The sequence below is a fragment of the Salvia hispanica genome, chromosome 6 (genome assembly GCF_023119035.1).
Source record: "Salvia hispanica cultivar TCC Black 2014 chromosome 6, UniMelb_Shisp_WGS_1.0, whole genome shotgun sequence".
NCBI lineage: Eukaryota > Viridiplantae > Streptophyta > Magnoliopsida > Lamiales > Lamiaceae > Salvia > Salvia hispanica.
Window position 1 is genome coordinate 1,678,354 of NC_062970.1, and position 22,599 is coordinate 1,700,952.

The 22,599-nt window shown below is 34.9% G+C and overlaps 4 protein-coding genes across 4 annotated transcripts in view; 3 read left to right on the top strand and 1 right to left on the bottom strand.

The window, feature by feature from the left end:
* LOC125193321 overlaps nucleotides 1-10,390 on the bottom strand; it is a 15,282-nt gene extending 4,892 nt beyond the window's left edge. Inside the window, exon 1 of the mRNA XM_048091092.1 lies at nucleotides 10,317-10,390. Within this exon, the coding sequence (XP_047947049.1) occupies nucleotides 10,317-10,348 (32 nt within the window). The 5' untranslated portion in view covers nucleotides 10,349-10,390. The remainder of the gene's footprint in view (nucleotides 1-10,316) is intronic.
* Nucleotides 10,391-11,713: 1,323 nt separating this feature from the next.
* On the top strand, nucleotides 11,714-12,706 carry LOC125193478 (putative disease resistance protein At1g50180). The gene has a single exon (XM_048091272.1). It carries the CDS (start codon nucleotides 11,714-11,716, stop codon nucleotides 12,704-12,706), a length of 993 nt encoding a protein of 330 aa, XP_047947229.1.
* A 764-nt stretch (nucleotides 12,707-13,470) lies between these two features.
* On the top strand, nucleotides 13,471-15,256 carry LOC125193479 (probable disease resistance protein RF9). The gene is made up of 2 exons (XM_048091273.1): nucleotides 13,471-15,121; nucleotides 15,228-15,256. The coding sequence occupies exon 1, from the start codon at nucleotides 13,471-13,473 to the stop codon at nucleotides 15,100-15,102; it is 1,632 nt and encodes a 543-aa protein (XP_047947230.1). The 3' UTR covers nucleotides 15,103-15,121; nucleotides 15,228-15,256.
* A 2,376-nt stretch (nucleotides 15,257-17,632) lies between these two features.
* Nucleotides 17,633-21,880, top strand: LOC125193320 (putative disease resistance protein At1g50180). Its single transcript, XM_048091091.1, has 3 exons — nucleotides 17,633-18,752; nucleotides 19,251-21,094; nucleotides 21,340-21,880. Exons 1-2 carry the CDS (start codon nucleotides 17,750-17,752, stop codon nucleotides 21,035-21,037), a joined length of 2,790 nt encoding a protein of 929 aa, XP_047947048.1. The 5' UTR covers nucleotides 17,633-17,749; the 3' UTR covers nucleotides 21,038-21,094; nucleotides 21,340-21,880.
* The last annotated feature ends 719 nt before the right edge of the window (nucleotides 21,881-22,599 follow it).

Sequence of the window (22,599 nt, forward strand, 5' to 3'; positions counted from 1 at the left end):
TCAATTAATTATTGATTAGCATTCTAATTAGGTTAAAAATTACTAGTTAATTAGAGTTGGCCGTTAATTTTGTGACATTGACTTTCAAATCGGACCATTTTCGGACCATTTTTATTTATTCAGGATTCGAAAATCTAAAAGTAGATGTGATCAACCAAATTCGTAACATGACCAATATATGTAAGATTAAAAATGCAATCTTCTGTAAAATTATATAAAGTAAGATTTACGTTTCTCTAACCCGTTCAACTCACTTTTTACTATCTATCTTAAAATTCATATTTGGTCAAACTTGGCTTTGTACCAGTGAACACAGCGAGTACTATAATTTGAGCCGCTCTTCTTGACCCAATTCCCTATACTCTAAAATTTAACCTCAGTCCTTCAAACAATGGACCGAGAAGCCATAGTCTTCTTTAATTCCAATCTTCAAACACAAATCTCTTTCTCCTCTTTTATTCCTAAATTCGTAGTACCTTCAATTTCTTTGCTTGATATTGAAAAGAGACCACTTGTGTTTGAGAGCATGAATGAATACTAGAAGTGAAGGAATGAGGTGAGCTTGATCGTAGATGTTTTTTTATCCAAAAATTAGGTTTTCGATTTTCATGGTATTCAATGTTATTTTGTTGGTGGAATTTATTTAATCAGTAACAACCAATTTTAGATTATTGAATAGTATATATGCTAAATGTTTGCTGTTGAGATTTTGTTATCTTGATTTTTCTCTTTCTTTTACCTTCTTTAATAAAAAGGTCAAAAACTCCTTTCAAAAAGAAAAACGGTTCATTTTTAATGGGACAGAGGGAGTATTATTTATAATTTATAATTTACCTCTCCTTTTGATATAAATAGAATTGACTAAGTCTTACCGAATGGTGCAACCTGCAACTCTAATTCAGGCACAAGGTTAAAAGTTAAAACTGGGACACTGCATCTTGAAATGTGTGAAAATTCAAAAAGGAAGCTCACAATGAAAGTGTGTGTTATACTGCACTCCCTCCGTCCAATAAAAGATGTCACACTTGTGGAATGACACGGAATTTTAAGATGTTTTGTTTTGAAAAATTAGGTAAATTCAAGCTTGTATATTATTAATTTAAAATTAGTTAACTAATTTAATTAAACGGAATACGATATTTAGATTAGATCTACAAATTAATGTGCTTGGCATTTTGTCCAAGGTAAGAAATTGGAGATTTTTCAAAAAGATGGTTTGCACTATATTGGATGCATTTGAGATTTTCTAAGTAAAAATTAAGATAGCTGACGAAAGATAGCTGACGAAAGATTTAAGTAAAAATTAGTTTTAAGATGGCTGACGAAAGAGAAAAGACAATAAAAATTAAAACAATAAGTCAATGCAACCAAACAACCAAACAATAAGTAAAAACCAATCCAACTGCTCACTTGAATTATTGAAACAAGATAAGACTACACGAAGATAGTTAATAGTACTAATAATGTTCCACAACGTGGTTATAGACTTATAGCTGTCACATTGTTAATTGGAAATCCGTGAATCACTAGTACACAGTACACTACTCGGTCTAATATTTCACTAGTACTCCATACATCTATTTCACAATAATGAAAAATCGTTTTGTCGTTTTTAATACGTTCATGTACATAACAAAAGTTATTTTCTATTTTAGTAAAAGTAAATACATTTTTTATCACTTACTCCCTTCATCCACAAATAAGAGTCTCATTTTTTCCAATGCGGATTTTAAGAAATGCTAAAAAAAGTGAGTAAAAAAAAGTTAGTGGAATAGAGGTCTTACTTGTATATATTAGTGTTTTAAATGATATGTGGGTGGAATGAGTTAGTGGAATGTGAGGTCTCTTTATCATTTATGGTAATTATGAACCGGGACTCTTATTCGTAGACGGACCAAAATGGAAAAACGAGACTCCTATTCGTGGACGGAGGGAGTACTTTACTATTTCTTACTTTATTCTCTCTACTTTTCTCTACTTTTTTCATTTCCTACTTTACTCTTCCTTTACTTAACTCATCCAACACAATTTTTCTTAATCTCCGTGCTGAAAAGAATTGCCTCAATTACTATAGAACGGAGGGAGTACTAGTATTCTCTCCGTCCGTAAAGAATATACACTTTGGGTTTGACACGAATTTTAATGCAAAACTAGTAAGTAAAATAAAAGAGGGATAGAGAGAAAAAATAATTAAGTATAATATTATTAGTGGGGAATGAGACCCACCTTATTAGAGAGAAAAAAGTTCCAGATATGAAAAATGCATATTCTTGTGGGACGAATTAAAAAGGAAAGAGTATATATTCTTGTGGGACGAAGAGAGTTAGTCCCACATTAGGAGTCACACTTACGTTTCTACGCTCGTTTTATATAACCACTACTCCCTCCGTTTTTTAAAAATAGCAACTCTTTTTATTTTAGTCCATTCTTTAAACATAACAACTTTTAAACTTTTTGTTTTTGAAAATCTTCACGTCATTATACATCAATTTATTTATCACTTATGCCATTTACACATCCCTAATAAAGCGGGTCCCATAATCCACTAACATTAACTATTAATCTTCATACTTTTTTTATCTTCTCTCTCTTACTTTACTAATTTTTCTCTCTCTTTCTCTTACTTTACCAAATTGTGCATTAAAACTCGTCGTTTTAAATGTCCATATTTTTAAAAAACGGAGGAAGTATTTATTACTATTATTTTTATAAAACGAGTGCATAAACGTAAGTGTGACTCCTAATGTGGGACGAAGGGAGTAAAACTCTTAAACGTGGACATCTTAAAATAATAATTGAGAATTTGAGACATTATTTCGTTGATAAATTGAGTAAGCAATAACTCAAGAGTGGGATAGAAGAAGTTCAACTAATCTACACAAAATAAGAAAATAATAAAAAAATAGGATAGCTGAATCTGTTACTACTGTTTCTGGAAACCCTTATCGGTTTCCAGGTTGAAGAAAAGAGTCCAAAATTCCAAAATCTGAGTTCTTGGTTAGGTAGCGAGTTTAATTATTGATAGGGTATCTATTGAGAAAATAATAGAAAAAAAATACAATTCCAAGTTTTCACTTTCATAAATGAGAACAAGACATGGAGTATGCGTTCTAGAAGCCTTGTATCAGAAGGAACTAATGGCATCCTAGGAAATAGTTTTAGCCATTTCAACTTTTTGATACTGTCGCCGAAAAATTTACCTGAGTTATCAACTTGTTTTATTTTCTTATTAATTTGGTCATATACTCATATTACTTTTACTAATAGTTTTCCAATTTTTTTTTGAAAATATACAAATGAAATTGCATGTATTAAAATAAAAAATATATATATTAAAACTGACCCGTTGAGTTTTTGCTTTGGGGATTTAGTCGCGTAGACTTTGTTAATTTTTTCATTGTTCATTAAAAGATACCTGCAATCAATGTTAAACTCATCAAATCAAAATAACAAATACATAAAATATGAATATCTTACGTAAATTGAAGAACGTACTTATGCCAAGTCTAAAGCTTTCATTATTTTCTGCAATTTTGTGTTCTGATATTAAACTCACTTGTTTTCTCTAAGTTTGTAGGTACACATTCAACTCACTTTGATGGCAAGAAAGTCTCCATTGAATTCCGATGCAAAAATGAAAAGTTTTAATTGTCATTTGGACTTTGCAATTCCATTTGTAATAGATACATTTGTAATATACACGACTCTACAAAATTGTGAACTCTAAACAAAAAAAATTAAAACATAACAAATGCAAGAAGATAATTGGTACCTGAATGGAGAACTGAGGTCTTGAAGAATGAAGAGTAGAACTATCAAACTGAGTTAAATATTTGAAATGGCATTTATATGAAATGTGGGTGTATTTTTTAATTTAGATCAATCAATAAACCATCAGTCTCAAATGGGACACATGTGATCAATCACTTAAATCAGTCACAATTTCAAAATTTTTTTATGTGCATGTTCAGTGGACAATGTTAATTTATTCATTTTAGGAAATTATTATTAAAAAAATGACAACATAAATTAAAACAAATAAATAAAAGTCATAAGTTGCAATAATTAAATACAAATAATCTTGTAATGATTTACATTCGGGGAATTAGAGAATATTTCATTATCATCATTCATGGTGAATAATTTTTTGAAAAAAAAGAGAAATTATAATATAGAAGAAAAATTACATGTAGAGAAAAATAGAGATTTTTTTTTGAATAGGAATATAACGTAGAGAATGAAAAAATATGAATATTGGTATAATTTTTATATATATTTAATTTAATTTATAAAAGATATTTAAATAATAAATAAAATATTTATTAACCAATGAGATGGTAACAAATAGTCAATAAATAATCTCAACGTTTTTTAAGGATTAAGCATGTAAATATAACAATTATTGGAGAATTCCCAATTTGAGAATTCCCATCAAAGCTCAACATAAGAGAGCTTCTTTATGTTAGAATGATTTGATCGATTGTTAGTATAGAGGCTAATCAACTTTGCTTTTTCTTTTTTTCCGAGTTCATGCTATTAGGATTAAGCATGTAAAAGAAACAATTCTTGGAGGTTAGTTATTAACCTTTGGTTTGAAACATGTAATTTTTAAAATAGAAAATAAAGTAAATAAACCTCTTCAGCCAATTTTTGGAGAAAATTCTTACTGTTTCCCAAAAAAACACCTTGCTTTTATGATAGTATAAATATAGATATAATATAGATTATATTGATTATATTTCCATAATTATATATGGTGAACAGCAAAGAAACAAAAATTATACTGCCAAATAAGAAGGATTACATGATATTTTTTTTTTTAAATCTATAGCAAATGTGGTCTATATTTATCGAGGATGAAATATTATGAATATTGGTATAACTTTTATAATTTTTTTAATATAATATATAGAAGATATATAATTTTTTTTAAAAAATATTTATCAACCAATTAGATTATGCCATTTATTACATTGATTTATTGATTGACCATTGATTTTATGGAGTAACATCTTATTAGTCAATCAATCACACGCTTCCCACAAAAAAAAGCCTTGCTTTTATGGTAGTATAGATATAAGATTATATTGATTATATTCCCATAATTATACGGGTAGTATAGATATAGATTATATTGATTATATTCCCATAATTATACGTAGTGAACAACAAAAAAGAAAAAAAATTAAAAGGATTATATGGGAAAAAATGATTTTTTTTTAAAAAAATCAAAATTATAGCAAATGAGGTCTCGATTTATAGAGGATGAAAAATTATAAATTTTGGTATAACTTTTATAATTTTTTAATATTCTATATAGAAGATATATTATATTATAAAATTGAAAATACGTAATTAGTGCTCAAAACATAAGATGAAAATTAGAAACAGAAATTTTGAGAATCGGAGAGTTCGTCACTATTCATAATGGACAACAAAGAATACTACAAAATAAAAACTTATACCAAAGAATAAGGATTATATGAAAGAAAAGATAATATTTTTTTTATCAAAACTATAGCAAATGTGATCTCTATTAAAAATTTTGAATTTTGTTATAATTTTTACAATTTATTAATATAATATAAAAGATATATAATTTTAAAAAAAAAATATATATAGTATAGATTTCTAAATTTTCAATTGATCAAATATGTGCAAGGGTTTGGGGATATTAATCGATACGACAATCCATTATCTGACGATGATGACATAGCAATGAAGAAAAGAAAAGTCCTTTGTTCCTATGACAATGCGAGAAGAATCACATAAACTAAGCACGTATTGGAACAAGGGCTTTTCTTCTATTCCCACTACTACTGTGTAAGGCCAAGAGGTAGGTTAGGCCCTAATCCACTGCGTATCCTAATTGAAGACTCGTCACAATACTATAGGATCGGGTTGTGGGGCCCCTTGATGTTGATGTTGATGTTGATGCTGAGGTTTCAGCCTCCCATTGCTCGAGAATGGGACCCACAATGTGGATACAGAAATCAAATTTCATAGTACTACTACATAGTAATTTACATATGCTTTCCTAACTCCTGACTCCTGCGGTCCCACAAAACGTGGATACTGATATCAAATTTAAAATATCACAATCAATAAGCTTGCCTACTTCCAGAGGTCCCACTACGTTCATACTCAAGTATGTGTGGATCTTCGCATTGCTAATTTACTGATCAACAAGCAGGGCAAAAAAAAAAAAAGAGAGAAAAGAGAGAAAAAGTAGAATGGCAGAATTTGTTGCAAATGTGTTTCTGGAAACCCTTCGTGATTTGCTGGTTGAAGAAACTAAGTTTCTGCTTAGTGTGAGCGGTGATGTTGAGAAAGTCAAAGCAGATCTGAGAAGCATCCATGCCTTGTTGATGAAAGCAGACAGAGAGAGACGCGATTCTCCAACTCTAAAGCTTTACATATCTCAACTCAAAGATTTGGCTTTCAAAGCTGAGAATCTGCTTGAAACGTATGCGGTTGAAGTTGAATCCAAAAGGGAAGAAGGGCGGAGGAGCCTCAAGGATAAATTCAAAAGGTACATTTGCATCATGTGTGAGTGCATCAGTGTCCACAAGGTTGGGAAAGAGGCTCGCCACATAATATCAGCCCTGGCCGAGCTCACTAACAAGTTAGAGTCGGAGTTGGTATTCTATTAGATATAGAGCCTTTTTAAATGAAATGTACTGTAACTAACTTCTTCGGATTTTTGAATTTTCATTTTACAAGATATTTCGAATGTGTCGTCGCAGTTTGGATTAAGTACAAGCATTTTGGACTTTTGGAATTAGATTTATGATTAGATTATATATTTTGAATTATCTCGGATTATGCATAAATTTAATATGATATCCGAAATTCCAAATACATGCCCCTATTTAAAATCTTTTTGAATTAGTTCGGATTATGCATAAATTCAATATGATATCCAAATACATGCCCATATTTAATAGAAGAAGAAAAATTCCATAATCAAGATATGCCAAGGTGGCAATGCGATGTGAATGAATCATTAAGTTAGGATGACAGATAAAAATAATCTAGAGCACTCATTCATTTTAATTTGATGAATTGTACTACTCCGTGTTGTAAGGCTGGCCACAACTAGAAATTGATCTAGAGCACTATTTACTTTCATTTGTTTCTTTTAAGAATAAATTGAATATCTGCATCTTATTTTTTCCCATCTAAATATAGCTGTTTCGAATATGTTTTGATGGTTATTCTGTCAGAAATTTAGAGTCTTTTCGAATATGTTTGGATGCCTCATATTATTTTGTATATTGTGGCAGTTGATCCGTATTTTAAATCATTTGAAGATATTGGAAGAGTAATTGCATCAAAATGCGACGGTTTACCACTATCAATTTGTGTTATTGGAGGGATTTTGCATCAAAAAGGACATAGTTTACCAGAATGGAGAAGGGTAAAAGAAAACATGGAATTGAATTTGAGGTGTGGAGAAGGTGTTGAAAAATACACCACAGTAAATCAGGTGTTGGAGTTGAGCTATGATGCCTTACCTTATTATTTAAAACCATGTTTCCTCTATCTAGCATGTTTTCCCGAGGATGAAGAGATTGATACTGGGAGATTGTATTTGTTGTGGATGGCGGAAGGCTTCATTTCATACCAAGATAAAGGACCTAACGAGACTCTCAGAGATGTGGCCCAAAGATATCTAACTGAACTTGCTATGAGGTGTATGGTTCAACTTCATAAAGGTAGTTACTACTCTCCACTAAACAAGTTGGATAAGTGTGGGCTTCATGATTTGATGCATGATCTCTGCTCTTCTAAAGCTGGAGCTGAAGAAGAAAAGTTTCTGAAGCGCATTGATGCTTCTAAATATTTTACCGGCATTCTTTCACCAACTCAAACAAGGTTAGTAATACCTCCATCAGTTGGCAATTACAAAAGCAGATTAGCCATCAGTTGTGACTTTGAGAGTGAAGTGTCAGGTATAAGTGGGTTAGAGGAAGTTAAAGGTCTTAGATCATTTATACTTCTCCAAAAGTCTTGTGGTATGATTGACTTCAAAGAGAGTACGATTGACTTTAAGATGTCGCAATACTTGAGGATATTTGTGGTAGAAAGTTGTGAGTTTGAAGGGGGAAAATTACCAAGCAAGGTGGGTGAACTAATTCATTTGAGATACTTGAGTTTGAGGGATTCTAATGTTAGAGAGCTACCAAAGTCTATATGCAACCTGCCATACTTGCAGACCTTAGATTTGCAAGTTCGGGATGGAATTAGATTGCCAAATGTGATTTGTAAGATGAAAAGGCTAAAGCATTTGTTTCTCCCAAATGGTGACATAGAAGTGATTGGAGGGGAGAAACTAAGACTAGATGGTCTACAAGAGTTGGAGACATTAGAAAGGATCAACAGTGAGACAACTTGCATTGCAGATATCCCCAAATTGATTAGTCTACAGAGTCTAGATGTTACAGTTTGTGATGAGGATAGCATGGCAATTGTGTTGAGCAACAAAAATAGCCAATTACGTGAGACTCGTCTTCAGGTTAAGTCATGTGATCTAAGTTCTGAAAAAGATATGGAGGTTTTAAATGAGGGGTTGATGTCTCCATCGTTGGTTAATTTGGATATGGATGAATGCAATATGAGTGGCGGTTTTCCACGCTACAAAAAAGGGATGTGTCAGAATTTAGTAACTTTGAGACTATATAACTGCAAGGGTAAGGTAGATGTGGAGGAGTTTGGCAAGTATCCCATGTTGCAAGAGCTAATTTTAGAGGACTTTGTCAAGATGGAAGAAACAATAACTTTCCGTTCAAATTCATTTCCACAACTCAAGGAGCTTGGATTCACAGAGTTGCAAGATTTAAAGAAATGGGAAGTGGAAAAAGGAGCAATGCCAAAACTTACCTCCTTGTACATCATAGAGTGCCCCAGCCTGGAGAAGGTTCCAGATGGTTTGAGATTCTCCTCCTCTCTTCGACTGATGGATATCATGAGTATGCCAAGAGAATTTATAGAGAGAGTAAATGAAGAAGATTATGGGCCATTTGTCGAGAAAAGAATAGGCTATTAGGGTCCGTTCTATGAGGAGAATATTTATGAGAAGAATATTTTTGTGAAGTGCCTGATGTTTTTGGAGGTAATAAATTTGTGACCATAGATTATTAATTATATACTATATATTGGCCGAGGAAGTTGATTCTCTTTTGTGTTTTGTATATATCTAACTGCTATATATACATAATGATCTTGACCTTGTGCTATTTCTACGGTCCAACATAGCTTTGATTTCTAATTATTAATTATTACTCTCATATTAATAAGTTGAGCAATACGAACTTATTTTTTTTTCTGGCATGTATCATATATCTTTGTGATATTTTATCAATTTGTTTTCTTGTAGTACAACTTATAATTCTATTTTTTCAAATGCCCACAATTGAATGTTGGTGGATTTGTTTTCTGTGTCCAGCAAATGCTATTAATGTTACACACTATAGTTTTTGTGGACAGATGAAGTAATCTTTCTAGATAAATGTTAAATTGGGATCTGAAATAACCAGGAATGTATAATTGAATGTTTATTGAAGCACCAAATTTGACAAAAATATCATGAAGAATTCCAAAAAATAAGGTGAAATGCAGGCATCTAGGCAATCCATCATCAAGTCACTTGCTTTCTGCGTCATATATATCAGTTCTGAACCCTATAAGACTTGGACTCCTAACTGAAATTCGAACACACTCTCCAAGTATTACATAATCAAAATTTGTTTATGTACTCTCATATTCATACGGATCACACTCCAAACCACATTTTTATCACAATCCAGTGCACCTCCTGACTCTCCACGACCAACACCCAAGACACCTACATCGGCTCCAACACGCCAGCACCACAACCGACATCCACATCCTAAGTTCCATGATCATGTTCAGTTATTTCCTTATATAGAGTCATGTCTGTTTTAAAGTATTGTTATCGAGTCAGTTATTTATTTCCATTTGGGTTTTCTTTGTGGTTCTTTCCGGATCAAATTATGGGCGTCGAACCACGCAGGATTAGTTTTGTTTTTCCATTATATTTGAGTCTTGTTATTTCTATTATTTCAATTGAGTAATAAGACCTCATCTTCTTCCTCCATGTCAAACCTGTATTACATATCCTCATGATATTCTATCAGAGGAAGAACAGGGGCGTAGATCAGAGGAATTAGAATTTTGAACTGAGGACCTCTCTGTTGCCTTCTGACGACGTCGCTTCATGGATAAATTACGGGATTCAGATGAATGCGTATCAAATTGAACGAAATGTAATCGGAGGGGAGATGCAAACTTACTCGGGGCTCGGATCAGACGGCGGCGGGGCCATAACTACCTCTGGCTGGCCGTGATTTGGTATCGGAGATGTGATCGGCGGTTATTATCACTCGGTTTATGTATATGAGAGAAAATAGTGTATGAAAACTCTCTTAGTAAGAAAATCTACGATTGCTCCTTGTGTTACACTTCAAGAAAAATAGGTGTATTTTAGCAATGCCTATTAAACTATAGTAGCACATGTTGGATTGATAGAAATCACTCTAGTTTAGGCATAATTTTCAGAGGCAATATCCAATTTATAATCAGTATTCTTTATTTATGTTTCCTTTGTTCTTCCAAAGGATGCCTGAGATTATTTCCCTGCCCATAACCGGTGGCAATCTCAGTATTTAGAGTGGATTAAGAACAGTACTTGGGACTGAGATTATACTCTCATGTATATGAATTATGTTGCCGAGTAGCACACTGTATAGTGTATACGTTTATCTTCGTTTTAATCCTTACTAAGTGCAGGCGTGGTTAGAAACTGGCTAGAATTCATTCTTCGGCTTGATGGGCTCGGGTAACCCGACCAGCGGTTTGACAACTTTGATTCACAAGGATGCCTAGTGATTACATGACATGTAGGTTGACAAGACGCTCGAAGTCCTCTTAATTGGTACTGGTATCATTCCCTTTCAAAATATAATTATCTACAAGAATTGCTTTTATGTTTGTAGTTGTCCATCTAGAATCATATACACAATCCTAGAGTACTTGAATTTGATTCATGTTTGCATCAACATCATGCCTGTGAAATAATAATATGGATGCATTTAAAATGATATGGATAACACCAGTTGCTAGAAACTTGGTATTGTTATTCTGGAGACTGAACCAGTCTTATTTGTTGTGCCTTTGAGAACACCATTTAAAATATTATGACGAGGTGAAAATATCAACAATCATGATTTGAGAAGATAATACTTTCTCCGTCATTAAAAAATAGACTATATTTGATACGGTATGAGTTTGAATGCATAATTGGTAAAGTTTGAGAGAGATAGAAAGAAAAAGTGATTTAATGAGACTCAATTAGAGATGAAGAAGTTTTCTTAAATAGAATTAGTTTATTTTTAAGGGATATGATCTATTTTCAAGGGACGGATAGAGTATTAAAAAAGATGACAATGTTTATGTTTAAATAGCTTGTCTCTGTCTGCCGGCGCCTACGAAGTCAACAATATGAATACCTAACCTTAGTAAAATAATGGAAACCATGTCTATCAAGACGTGATCAATGTATAAAAATAATCATCGATACTGTTATCACAATGTGCAACATCATTCTCTCATTATAAATCAATAAGCTTGCCCTTTCCCGAAACTTGCAGCAAAAAAAAAAAAAAAAAAAAAAAGAAATAGAAAAAACAGAATGGCAGAATATCTTGCAAATGTGTTTATGGAAACTCTTCGTGATTTGCTGGTTGAAGAAACTAAGTTTCTGCTTAGTGTGGGCGGTGATGTTGAGAAAGTAAAAGGAGATTTGAGAAGCATACATGCCCTGTTGATGAAAGCTGACAGAGAAAGACGTGATTCTCCAACTCTAAAGCTTTACATATCTCAACTCAAAGATTTGGCTTTCAAAGCTGAGAATCTGCTTGAAAAGTATGCAGTTGAAGTTCAATCCAAAAGGCAAGGGCAGAAGAGCCTCAAGGAAAAATTTCAAAGGTATATTTGCATTATGTGCGAGTGTTACAGTGTGCAACGGGTTGGGAAGGAGGCTTGCGACATAATACCTGCCCTCGACAAACTCACTAAAGAGTTAAAGTCGGAGTTGGATCAACAAGGCTCATTGCTTTCGAAACAGGAAGACGAGCAGCAGCGTCTGTTGAGACAGACGTACGCTCATGAAGTTGAGCATGATTTCGTGGGCATGGAGAGAGACATCCAGATTTTGGTCTCCAAGGTGAAGGATGAAACGAGAAAGAAACGAGTAGTGAAGATATATGGGATGGGTGGTCTCGGAAAAACTACTCTCGCTAGAAAGGTATACAACCACATAGACCTCCAATCTTATGCCCGAGCATGGGTTTGCATCACCCAACAGTTTCAACCTAAGGCGGTTTTCGGTGATATTTTGAAACAACTTGATAGAAACGCAGATATTGGTGGCATGGAAGAGCTGGTGAGAGGAATTCATAATTTGTTGAAGGAGAGGAAATGTCTGGTGGTGATTGATGATATTTGGAATAATGATGATTGGGAGATTATAAGGCAAGCTTTTCCGGTGAATTGTAATGTCATTCTCACCACTCGTTATGAGAGTATTGCTAATCAACAATCTGACCCTCACGAGCTTAAATTTTTGACAAAAGATGAAGGTTGGGCTTTACTTCAAAAAGTAGTAGATTTATCTCCAGGTTAGAAGTTTAACTCTCTTCTTTCGTCATTGTTTACATTGTGTAATTTTCGTTGCAACTTTTTCGTCGAAATACTTATAGCATTTCTGAATATGTTAGCTAGGTTGGTCGATGTTTTCTTTGTGTTATTCTGTTAGAATTTAGATCCTTATCCTTTTTAATTAAAAGTAGCTCTTCTAGGAATTTAAAAGTTGGCCATATAAATTATGAACTTAGAATTTGTCAAAATTGAAATTGATGTGGCAAATCGGATTAAAAGATGTTAAGTCTGAAGTTGATCTGTCAAGTTGAACTTTGAGATTAGTTGACATTCAATATATTTTCTATTACTATTATTAAAAAATCTAGAACACATACCATACCGCTCTATATATTTATATGAATTAATAAAGTAATGGAGGGTTACAAAAATATACTCATATGAATCAATCAACGAGCGGTATAACAAAATGAGGAGATAAATAAAAATCTAAAGCACAACTTATATTTTTATTCTAACTTGTAAGGCTGCCAACGTCTAGAAATTACTCTAGACCACTATTAACTTTTATTCTTATTGTTATTTTTTTCCTTCTAAGAATAAGCGAAATACATGCATTATATTATTTTATTTATTGTGGCAGTTGATCCAGATTTAAAATCATTTGAGGATATTGGAAGAGTAATTATATCGAAGTGTGAAGGATTACCATTATCAATTTGTGTTATCGGAGGGATTTTACGTAAAAAAGTACACACTTTACCAGAATGGAGAAAGGTAAATCTGAACATGGAATTGAATTTGAGGTTTGGAGAAGGTGTTGAAAAATATACAAGAGTAAATCAGGTGTTGGACTTGAGCTATGACGCCTTGCCTTATTATTTGAAACCATGCTTCCTTTATTTAGCATGTTTTCCCGAGGATCACAAGATTGAAACAGAGAGATTGTATTTAATGTGGATGGCGGAAGGCTTCATTTCAAACCAAGATAAAGGACCTAACGAGACTCTAAGAGATGTGGCTCAAAGATATCTAACTGAACTTGCTATGAGGTGTATGGTTCAACTCCATGAAGCTGAGATCTACTCTCCACATGACAAGTTTGATTCGTGTGGGCTTCATGATTTACTGCATGATCTATGCTCTGCTAAAGCTGAAGAAGAAAAGTTTCTAAAGCGCATTGATGCTTCTAAATATCTAACCGACATTCTTTCACCAACTGAAACAAGTTTAGTAGTACCTCCATCCGTTGGCAATTCTATAAGCAGATTAGCTATAAGTTGTGACTTCAAGAATGTATCAAGTATAGATGGTTTAGAGGAAGTTGAAGGGCTTCGATCTTTTATGCTTCTCCAAAAGTCTTTTGGTACACCATACATTGGTTGCAAAGAGAATACAATTGACTTTAAGATGTCGCAATACTTGAGGATATTTGTAGCGGACTGTAGTGTGTTTGAAGGGGGAACGTTACCAAGCAAGCTGGGTGAACTAATTCATTTAAGATACTTGAGTTTGAGGGGTTCTAATGTAAGTGAGCTACCAAAGTCTGTATGCAGCTTGCCATACTTGCAGACCTTAGATTTGCAAGTATCATGGAAGATTGTTATTAGATTGCCAAATATGATTTGGAAGATGAAAAGGCTAAAGAATTTGTTTCTCTATCCCAATATAGAAGTGATTGGAGGGGACAAACTAAGACTAGATGGGCTACTGCAGTTGGAGACATTAAAGTACATCACAAGTGAGACTTGTTGCATTGCGGATATCCCCAAATTGATCAGTCTACAAAGTCTACATGTTAGAGTTTGTGATGAGGATAGCATGTCATTTATGTTGAGCAACAAAAATAGCCAATTACGTGAGACTCATCTTTGGGTCGAGTCATGTGATCTAAGTTCGGAGAAAGATAAGGTGTTTTTAAACGATGGGTTGATGTCTCCATCGTTGGTTACTTTGGAGATGGAGAGATGCAATATGAGTGGCAGTTTTCCATACTACAAACAAGGGATGTGTCAAAATTTAGTAAGTTTGGTACTTTTGCATTGCAAGGTCAAGGTAGACATGGAGGAGTTTGGCAAGTATCCCATGTTGCAAGTGCTAAGTTTAGAGAAAATCAAAATAACAAAAACAACAACTTTCCTTTCAAATTCATTTCCACAACTCAAGCACCTTGGATTATGCGGGTTGCACGGTTTAAAGAAATGGGAAGTTGAAGATAGAGCAATGCAAAAACTTACTTTCTTGGGTATCTCTGGGTGCCCCAATTTGGAGAAGGTTCCAGATGGTTTGAAATCCATCTCCACTCTACGAAAGATGGATATCACGAATATGCCGAGAGAATTCATGGAGAGAGTAAATGAAGAAGATTATGGGCCATATGTCAAGAAAAACGTTTGTATGGAGGATATATACGAACCATGAAAGAGGGTTGAAGCAAAAGGTAGGAGGTAATCAATTTTTAAGGTTGTTTCTCTTTTGTATTTTCTATATAACTAACTGATATAGTATATATGAACTTGACCTTACTTGTGTTATTTCTTTTTCAGATGAGAACTTTCTGGTCCAACAAAGTTTCTCTTTGATTTATTGCCTCAAATAATAATAAGAGTTTCTTGAATTTGTTTATGTACTCTCGTATTGATACGGATCAGACTTGTGCACCTCCCGACTCTCCACGACCAACACCTGAGCCACCTACATCGGCTCCAACCCCTCCACTCCACAACCGACATATATCCACATCCTAAGTTCCGAGAGTATGTTTAGTTATTTCCTTATATAGTCGAGCCTATTTAAAGTCTTTTTATCGAGTCAGTTGTTTATTTCCATCCAGGTTTTCTTTGTTCTTTCCCGAATCAGATTAGGAGAGTCGACCACTTAGGATTACTTCTGTTCTCCCATTATGAAAGAGTCTTGTTATTTTCATTATTTCAGTTGAGCAATAACAACTTATCTCTTTTTCAATCTTTAAACTCTCACTTATTCCTCCATGTTCAGAACTTGTGCTAATTCTTTTTAAAAATGTCGTGCTAAATAGCAACTAAATTATGTAAGAAACACAATAAATCGTATCAATGATCTTGTCCATAATAGACATGACCATCGACCCAACTATCCATCACAAGCAGTTCTCCCCTCCCTTTCGCCTTCACATACTCCGCCACCGCTCTAACACTCGACGCCGGCGCCGCAAACCCCACCGAGAATCGATCCACCTCGTCCTTCACCTCCCAGGACGCAACCCCGACGACCTCTCCCTCCATATTAAACCACGGACTCCCCATAATCTTCGACACCGACACCTCCCTCAACTCCCCACACCTCCCCGCCTCAGGATTTACAGTGTGCAACGGGTTGGGAAGGAGGCTTGCGACATAATACCTGCCCTCGACAAACTCACTAAAGAGTTAAAGTCGGAGTTGGATCAACAAGGCTCATTGCTTTCGAAACAGGAAGACGAGCAGCAGCGTCTGTTGAGACAGACGTACGCTCATGAAGTTGAGCATGATTTCGTGGGCATGGAGAGAGACATCCAGCTTTTGGTCTCCAAGGTGAAGGATGAAACGAGAAGGAAACGAGTAGTGAAGATATATGGGATGGGTGGTCTCGGAAAAACTACTCTCGCTAGAAAGGTATACAACCACATAGACCTCCAATCTTATGCCCGAGCATGGGTTTGCATCACCCAACAGTTTCAACCTAAGGCGGTTTTCGGTGATATTTTGAAACAACTTGATAGAAACGCAGAGATTGGTGGCATGGAAGAGCTGGTGAGAGGAATTCATAATTTGTTGAAGGAGAGGAAATGTCTGGTGGTGATTGATGATATTTGGAATAATGATGATTGGGAGATCATAAGACAAGCTTTTCCGTGAATTGTAATGTCATTCTCACCACTCGTTATGAGAATATTGCTAATCAACAATCTGACCCTCACGAGCTTAAATTTTTGACAAAAGATGAAGGTTGGGCTTTACTTCAAAAAATAGTAGATTTATCTCCAGGTCAGAAGTTTGTTACTCTCTTCTTTCGTCAATGTTTTCATTGTGTGATTTTCATTGAAACTTTTTCATCGCATTTCTCCTTTCGGCTCGCACTAATGGAGCTTTTCAGATATGAAAAGATTATTTCACATTATTAAAATAAAAGGCAATGAATATGAAAGACAGCCACTCCAACTTTCCACTAGCACAATTTCTAATGTTTGATGCTGTTCTTTTTTCTAATGTTTGATGCAGTGGTTGATCACTTTTTTCCTTGTTGATTGTCATACAGTGGTAGGCTGATTTCTTGAGATCAATTGTAAAGGTTGAGTATTAATTAGGATGAGGAGATTACTTTAGCGTATAAAATGCGTTGTTTGGTGTATGACATTTGCACCCACGAAATGAGTGTCATTGATGCTATGACCATTAATATTTCACCTAATTTTCCAACTATACCCCCATAAAATTTGTCAAAGATTTTCTAAAGATTGGATGCCCTTTAGAAAACACTATTGGAGATATTCTAAAGATAAAGTGACCTAAAGAGAAAGACACCATAAAAAGTTAAAAACCAATCCAACTTCTCACTTGAATTATTGAAACAAGATAAGGTAGTATGGGTTCCCACAACGTGGAATACAGAAATCAAATTTCATCATCACATTGTAAGTTTGTGTGGATCTTCGCATTGCTAATTTACTGATCAAAATAAATATTGCCAACGGTTAAACGGTTGGTCAATCGCGGAGCGCCACGTAGGTGTGCTCCTCGGCAAGAGTAGGGCCATGCCGTCAGCAAGAGCACAGCGACGAACAATGTGCTCATCACGCCGATGGCACGGCGCCTGCACTAGTGTTATGAAAAGACCAATGCAATACAGAGAAGAATTGCATAAAATTCCAATACTCGAAAATGGGACCCACATCGTGGATACAGATATCAATAAGCATGCCTACTTCCAGAGGTCCCACTGCGTTCATACTCTTCATAGTTCATACAATAAGTGTGTGGATCTTCGCATTGCTAATTTACTAATCAAAAGCAGGGCAAAAAAAAAAGAGAGAGAGAAAAGAGAAAGTAGGATGGCAGAATCTGTAGCTAATGCTTCTCTGGAAACCCTTCGTGATTTGCTGGTTGAAGAAACTAAGTTTCTGCTTAGTGTGAGCGGTGATGTTGACAAAGTCAAAGCAGATCTGAGAAGCATCCATGCCTTGTTGATGAAAGCTGACAGAGATAGACGTGATTCTCCAACTCTAAAGCTTTACATTTCCCAACTCAAAGATCTTGCTTTCAAAGCTGAGAATCTGCTTGAAACGTATGCGGTCGAAGTTGAATCCAAAAGGGAAGAAGGGCGGAGGAGCCTCAAGGATAAATTCAAAAGGTACATTTGCATCATGTGTGAGTGCAGCAGTGTCCATGAGGTTGGGAAAGAGGCTCGCCACGTAATATCTGCCCTGGCTGAACTCACTAACAAGTTAGAGTCGGAGCTGGGACAAGGAAGCACATCTGTTTTGAAGCAGGATGATGAGCGGCAGCGGATGTTGAGACAGACGTATGGTCATGAGGTTGAGCCTCATTTCGTGGGGATGGAGAGAGACATCGAGCTTTTGGTCTCCAAGGTGAAGGATGATAAAAGGCAGCGAATAGTGACGATATATGGGATGGGTGGTCTCGGAAAAACCACTCTTGCGAGAAAGGTTTACAACCACAGAGACCTCCAATCTTATGCTCGAGTATGGGTTTGCATCACCCAACAGTTTCAACCTAAGGCCATTTTTGGCGAGATTTTGAAACAACTTGATAGTAGCGTCAAACAAAATGAGATTGATGGCTTGGAAGATCGCGAGTTGGTGACCAAAATTCATAGTTTATTGGTGGAGAGGAAATGCGTGATTGTGATAGATGATATATGGGAAGATGTTCATTGGGAGATCATAAAGAAAGCTCTTCCGGTGAATTGTAACGTGATTCTCACCACTCGCTCCCAGAATATTGCTAATCAACAATCCGAACCTCACAAGTTGAAATTTCTTACGGAAGATGAAGGTTGGACTTTACTTCAAAAAGTAGCAAATTCATCTCCAGGTCAGAAGTTTAACTCTCTTCTTTCTTCGATGTTATAATTGTGTAATTAGAGCGTGTCATCTAAATATAACATTTCTGAATATGTTTGGCGGGCGCGTTGTAGTAAAATTAATTTCCAGTACAGAACGTATAACTCTTTAGATTTTTTATATTAAAATTATCAATGCAAAGACATAACTTTATTATACGTCTTGTGTTGATATACTTGTGTTTTTTGTATTGATATTTAAATATATAAGAAAAAAAAAATCTAAAATCAAGATATAACAAGGTAGCAATGTGATGTGATTATGAATCATTAAGTTAGGAAGAGAGATAAAAATAATCTAGAGCACTCCATTCATTTTAATTTGATGAATTGTACTACTCCATGTTGTAAGGCGCTGCCCACAACTAGAAATTGATCTAGAGCACTATTTACTTTCATTTGTTTCTTTTAAGAATTAATTGAATATTTGTATCTTATTTGTTTTGTGTATGTTGTGACAATTGACGCAGATTTAAAATCTTTAGAAGATGTTGGAAGAGAAATGGTATCAAAGTGTGAAGGGTTACCACTGTCAATTTGTGTTATTGGAGGGATTTTGCGCTCAAAAGAATACGATTTACCAGAATGGAAAAAGGTAAATGCAAACATGGAATCATATTTAAGGCATGGAGAAGGTGTTGGAAAATATGAAAGAGTAAACCAGGTGCTAGAGTTAAGCTATGATGCCTTGCCTTATTACTTGAAGCCATGCTTCCTCTATTTAGCATGTTTTCCCGAGGATCACAATATTGATTTAGAGAAATTGTATCTATTGTGGATGGCGGAAGGCTTCATTTCATACCAAGATAAAGGACCTAACGAGACTCTAAGAGATGTGGCCCAAGGATATCTAACAGAACTTGTTATGAGGTGTATGGTTCAAATCCATAAAGATAGTTCCTACCACTCTTCAATTAACAAGTTTGATAAGTGTGGGCTTCATGATTTGATGCATGATCTCTGCACTTCTAAAGCTGAAGCTGAAGAAGAAAAGTTTCTGAAGCGCATTGATGCTTCTGAATATCTGACCGACATTCTTTCGCCAACTCAAAAAAGGATAGTAATACCTCCATTCATTGTCAATTCCGAAAGCAGATTAGCCATCAATTGTGACTTCGAGCGTAAAGTGTCAGGTATGGATGGGTTAGAGGAAGTTAAAGGTCTTAGATCGTTTATGCTTTTCCAAAATGGATCAATTATACCAGCCTATATTGGCTTCAAAGAGAGTATGATTGACTTTAAGATGTCGCAATACTTGAGGATATTTGTGGTAGAAGGTTGTTGGTTTGAAGGGGGAAAGTTACCAATCAAGGTGGGTGAACTAATTCATTTGAGATACTTGAGTTTGAGGCTTTCTAATGTGAGAGAGCTACCAAAGTCTGTATGCAGCATGCCATACTTGCAGACCTTAGATTTGAGAGTCTGGAATGATATTAGATTGCCAAATGTGATTTGTAAGATGAAAAGACTAAAGCATCTGTTTCTCCCAAAAATTGGCATAGAAGTGATTGGAGAGGAGAAACTAAGACTAGATGGGCTACACGAGTTGGAGACATTAAAATGGATCGACAGTAAGACAACTTGCATTGCAGATATCCCCAAATTGATTAGTCTACAGAGTCTACATGTTATAGTTTGTGATGAGGATAGCATGTCAATTGTGTTGAGCAACAAAAATAGCCAATTATGTGAGACTCATCTTGAGGTTCAGTCCCGTGATCTAAGTTCAGAGAAAGATATGGAGGTTTTAAGTGAGGGGTTGATGTCTCCATCGTTGGTTACTTTGAGGATGTCTGAATGCAATATGAGTGGTGGTTTTCCATACTACAAACAAGGGATGTGTCAGAAATTAGTAATTTTGAAACTATATAAGTGCAAGGGTATGGTAGACGTGGAGGAGTTTGGCAAGTATCCCATGTTGCAAGTGCTAACTTTACAGGACTTTGTCAATATGGCAGAAACAATAACTTTCCGTTCAAATTCATTTCCACAACTCAAGCACCTTGGATTAGGCGGGTTGCGAGGTTTAAAGAAATTGGAAGTGGAAAAAGGAGCAATGCTAAAACTTACTTCCTTTGACATCACGGAGTGCCCCAATTTGGAGAAGGTTCCAGATGGTTTGAGATTCTCCTCCTCTCTTCGACGGATGAGAATGTGGAATATGCCAAGAGAATTTTCAGAGAGAGTAAAGGAAGAAGATTATGGGCCATTTGTCGAGAAGGATATTAGAGAAGAAAAAGCAAGCTTAATTTTGTGAAGAAGAATCTTGGCCGTAAGCTGAGAATTTAGGAGCAAGTGCCTGATGTTTTTGGAGGTAATAAATTTGTGAGCATACATTAGTAATTATATACTATAGCTATGTTTGGTAGGATAGATACTTCATCTAGGGATGAAATTCTATGAAAAAAAGACATTTTTGTGATAGAATTTCATCCTTGATGAGTTATCTACTCCACCAAACATGGTTATATATATATTGGCTAGGGAAGTTGTTTCTCTTTTGTGTTTTCTATATAACTAACTGCTATATCTATACATAATGATCTCTCTCTTTTTCAGATGATAACTTTCCAGTCCACCAGAGCTTTGATTCCTAGTGAAGGCTCACAAGACTTGCTCATTCGCATTTATTGGCTCAATTAATGATAAGACTTTCTTGAATTGTGTTTATGTACTCTCATATTAATAATTAGGCTCTCCAGCTCACCTCCACGGCCAACACCTAAGCTACCTACATCGGCTCCAACACATCCGCACCGCAGCTGACATCCACATCATATGTTTCAAGATTATGTTTAGTTATTTCCTTAAAGAGTTAAGTCTATTTTAAGTCTTATCATCGAGTCGGTTATTTATTTTCATCCGGGTTTTCTTTGTGGTTCTTTCCCGAATCAGATTATGAGAGTCGAACCACACATAGGTTTAGGTTTGTTTTTCCATTATAAAAGAGTCTTGCCATTTTCATTATATAAGTTGAGCAATATGAACTTTGGTGGATTTGTTTTTTTTGACCAACAAATGCTTGTATTATTGTTATATGCTCCTATAGTTTTTGTGGACATATGAAGTAATATTGTTTATTGATTCTTTGTTCTTTCAAGATAAATGTTAAATTGGGGTCTGAAATAACCAACAACGTATAATTCCTTTAGGAGTGTAGCTCATATGTGCATTACTTGGACAATTTCTTTGTATACTTGGAATTTCTTTGTATATTTGGACAATTTCTTTGTATTGGAATTTCTTCATGATATTCTTTCAACTCTTTTCTTGTACAACTTACAATTTTTCTTGTGTATATTAAGTATTCACAATCAAAAAGTATGCTACCGTGAAATGTGGTAAAGGTAAAACCAAGAGTAGACACTCTGAATAATTAGATAAAATGAAGAAACCAAAGCTTACAATTTTCGAAAATCATAAGCCTATTTAGAATCTTCATTAGGGGTGATAACTCATCATCTAGGGATGGAATTCTATGAACAAAAATGACATTTTTGTTCATACCTATCAAACATGGCTTTAGAATCTTCATTCCTCGAGAAAAACAATTGCTTATAGCATCAAACACAAACACAAACACAAACACAAACACAATCAGCTCAAAAATGCATTTTTAATCACACAAAATGTTGAAGCTAAGTTGCTAATTTACCATACTGCTCAAAAAGGCAGCACCAATTATACTCCAATCTCCACCTGAGTTTCTCGGATATTGGTTATCCAAGCTCAGGTGGAGATTGGAGATTGGAGTATATCCAAGCTCAACCAAACCAGTGGTACCTAAAATAGTTATCTAATCTATAATCATACATCAGC

Bases quoted from the DNA above. Each gene is read 5' to 3' on its own strand.
- LOC125193478 (XM_048091272.1), top strand. From the start codon at position 11,714: ATGGCAGAATATCTTGCAAATGTGTTTATGGAAACTCTTCGTGATTTG.
- LOC125193479 (XM_048091273.1), top strand. From the start codon at position 13,471: ATGGAATTGAATTTGAGGTTTGGAGAAGGTGTTGAAAAATATACAAGA.
- LOC125193320 (XM_048091091.1), top strand. From the start codon at position 17,750: ATGGCAGAATCTGTAGCTAATGCTTCTCTGGAAACCCTTCGTGATTTG. The intron at 18,753-19,250 runs GTCAGAAGTTTA...CAATTGACGCAG, and splicing joins AGTAGCAAATTCATCTCCAG to ATTTAAAATCTTTAGAAGAT.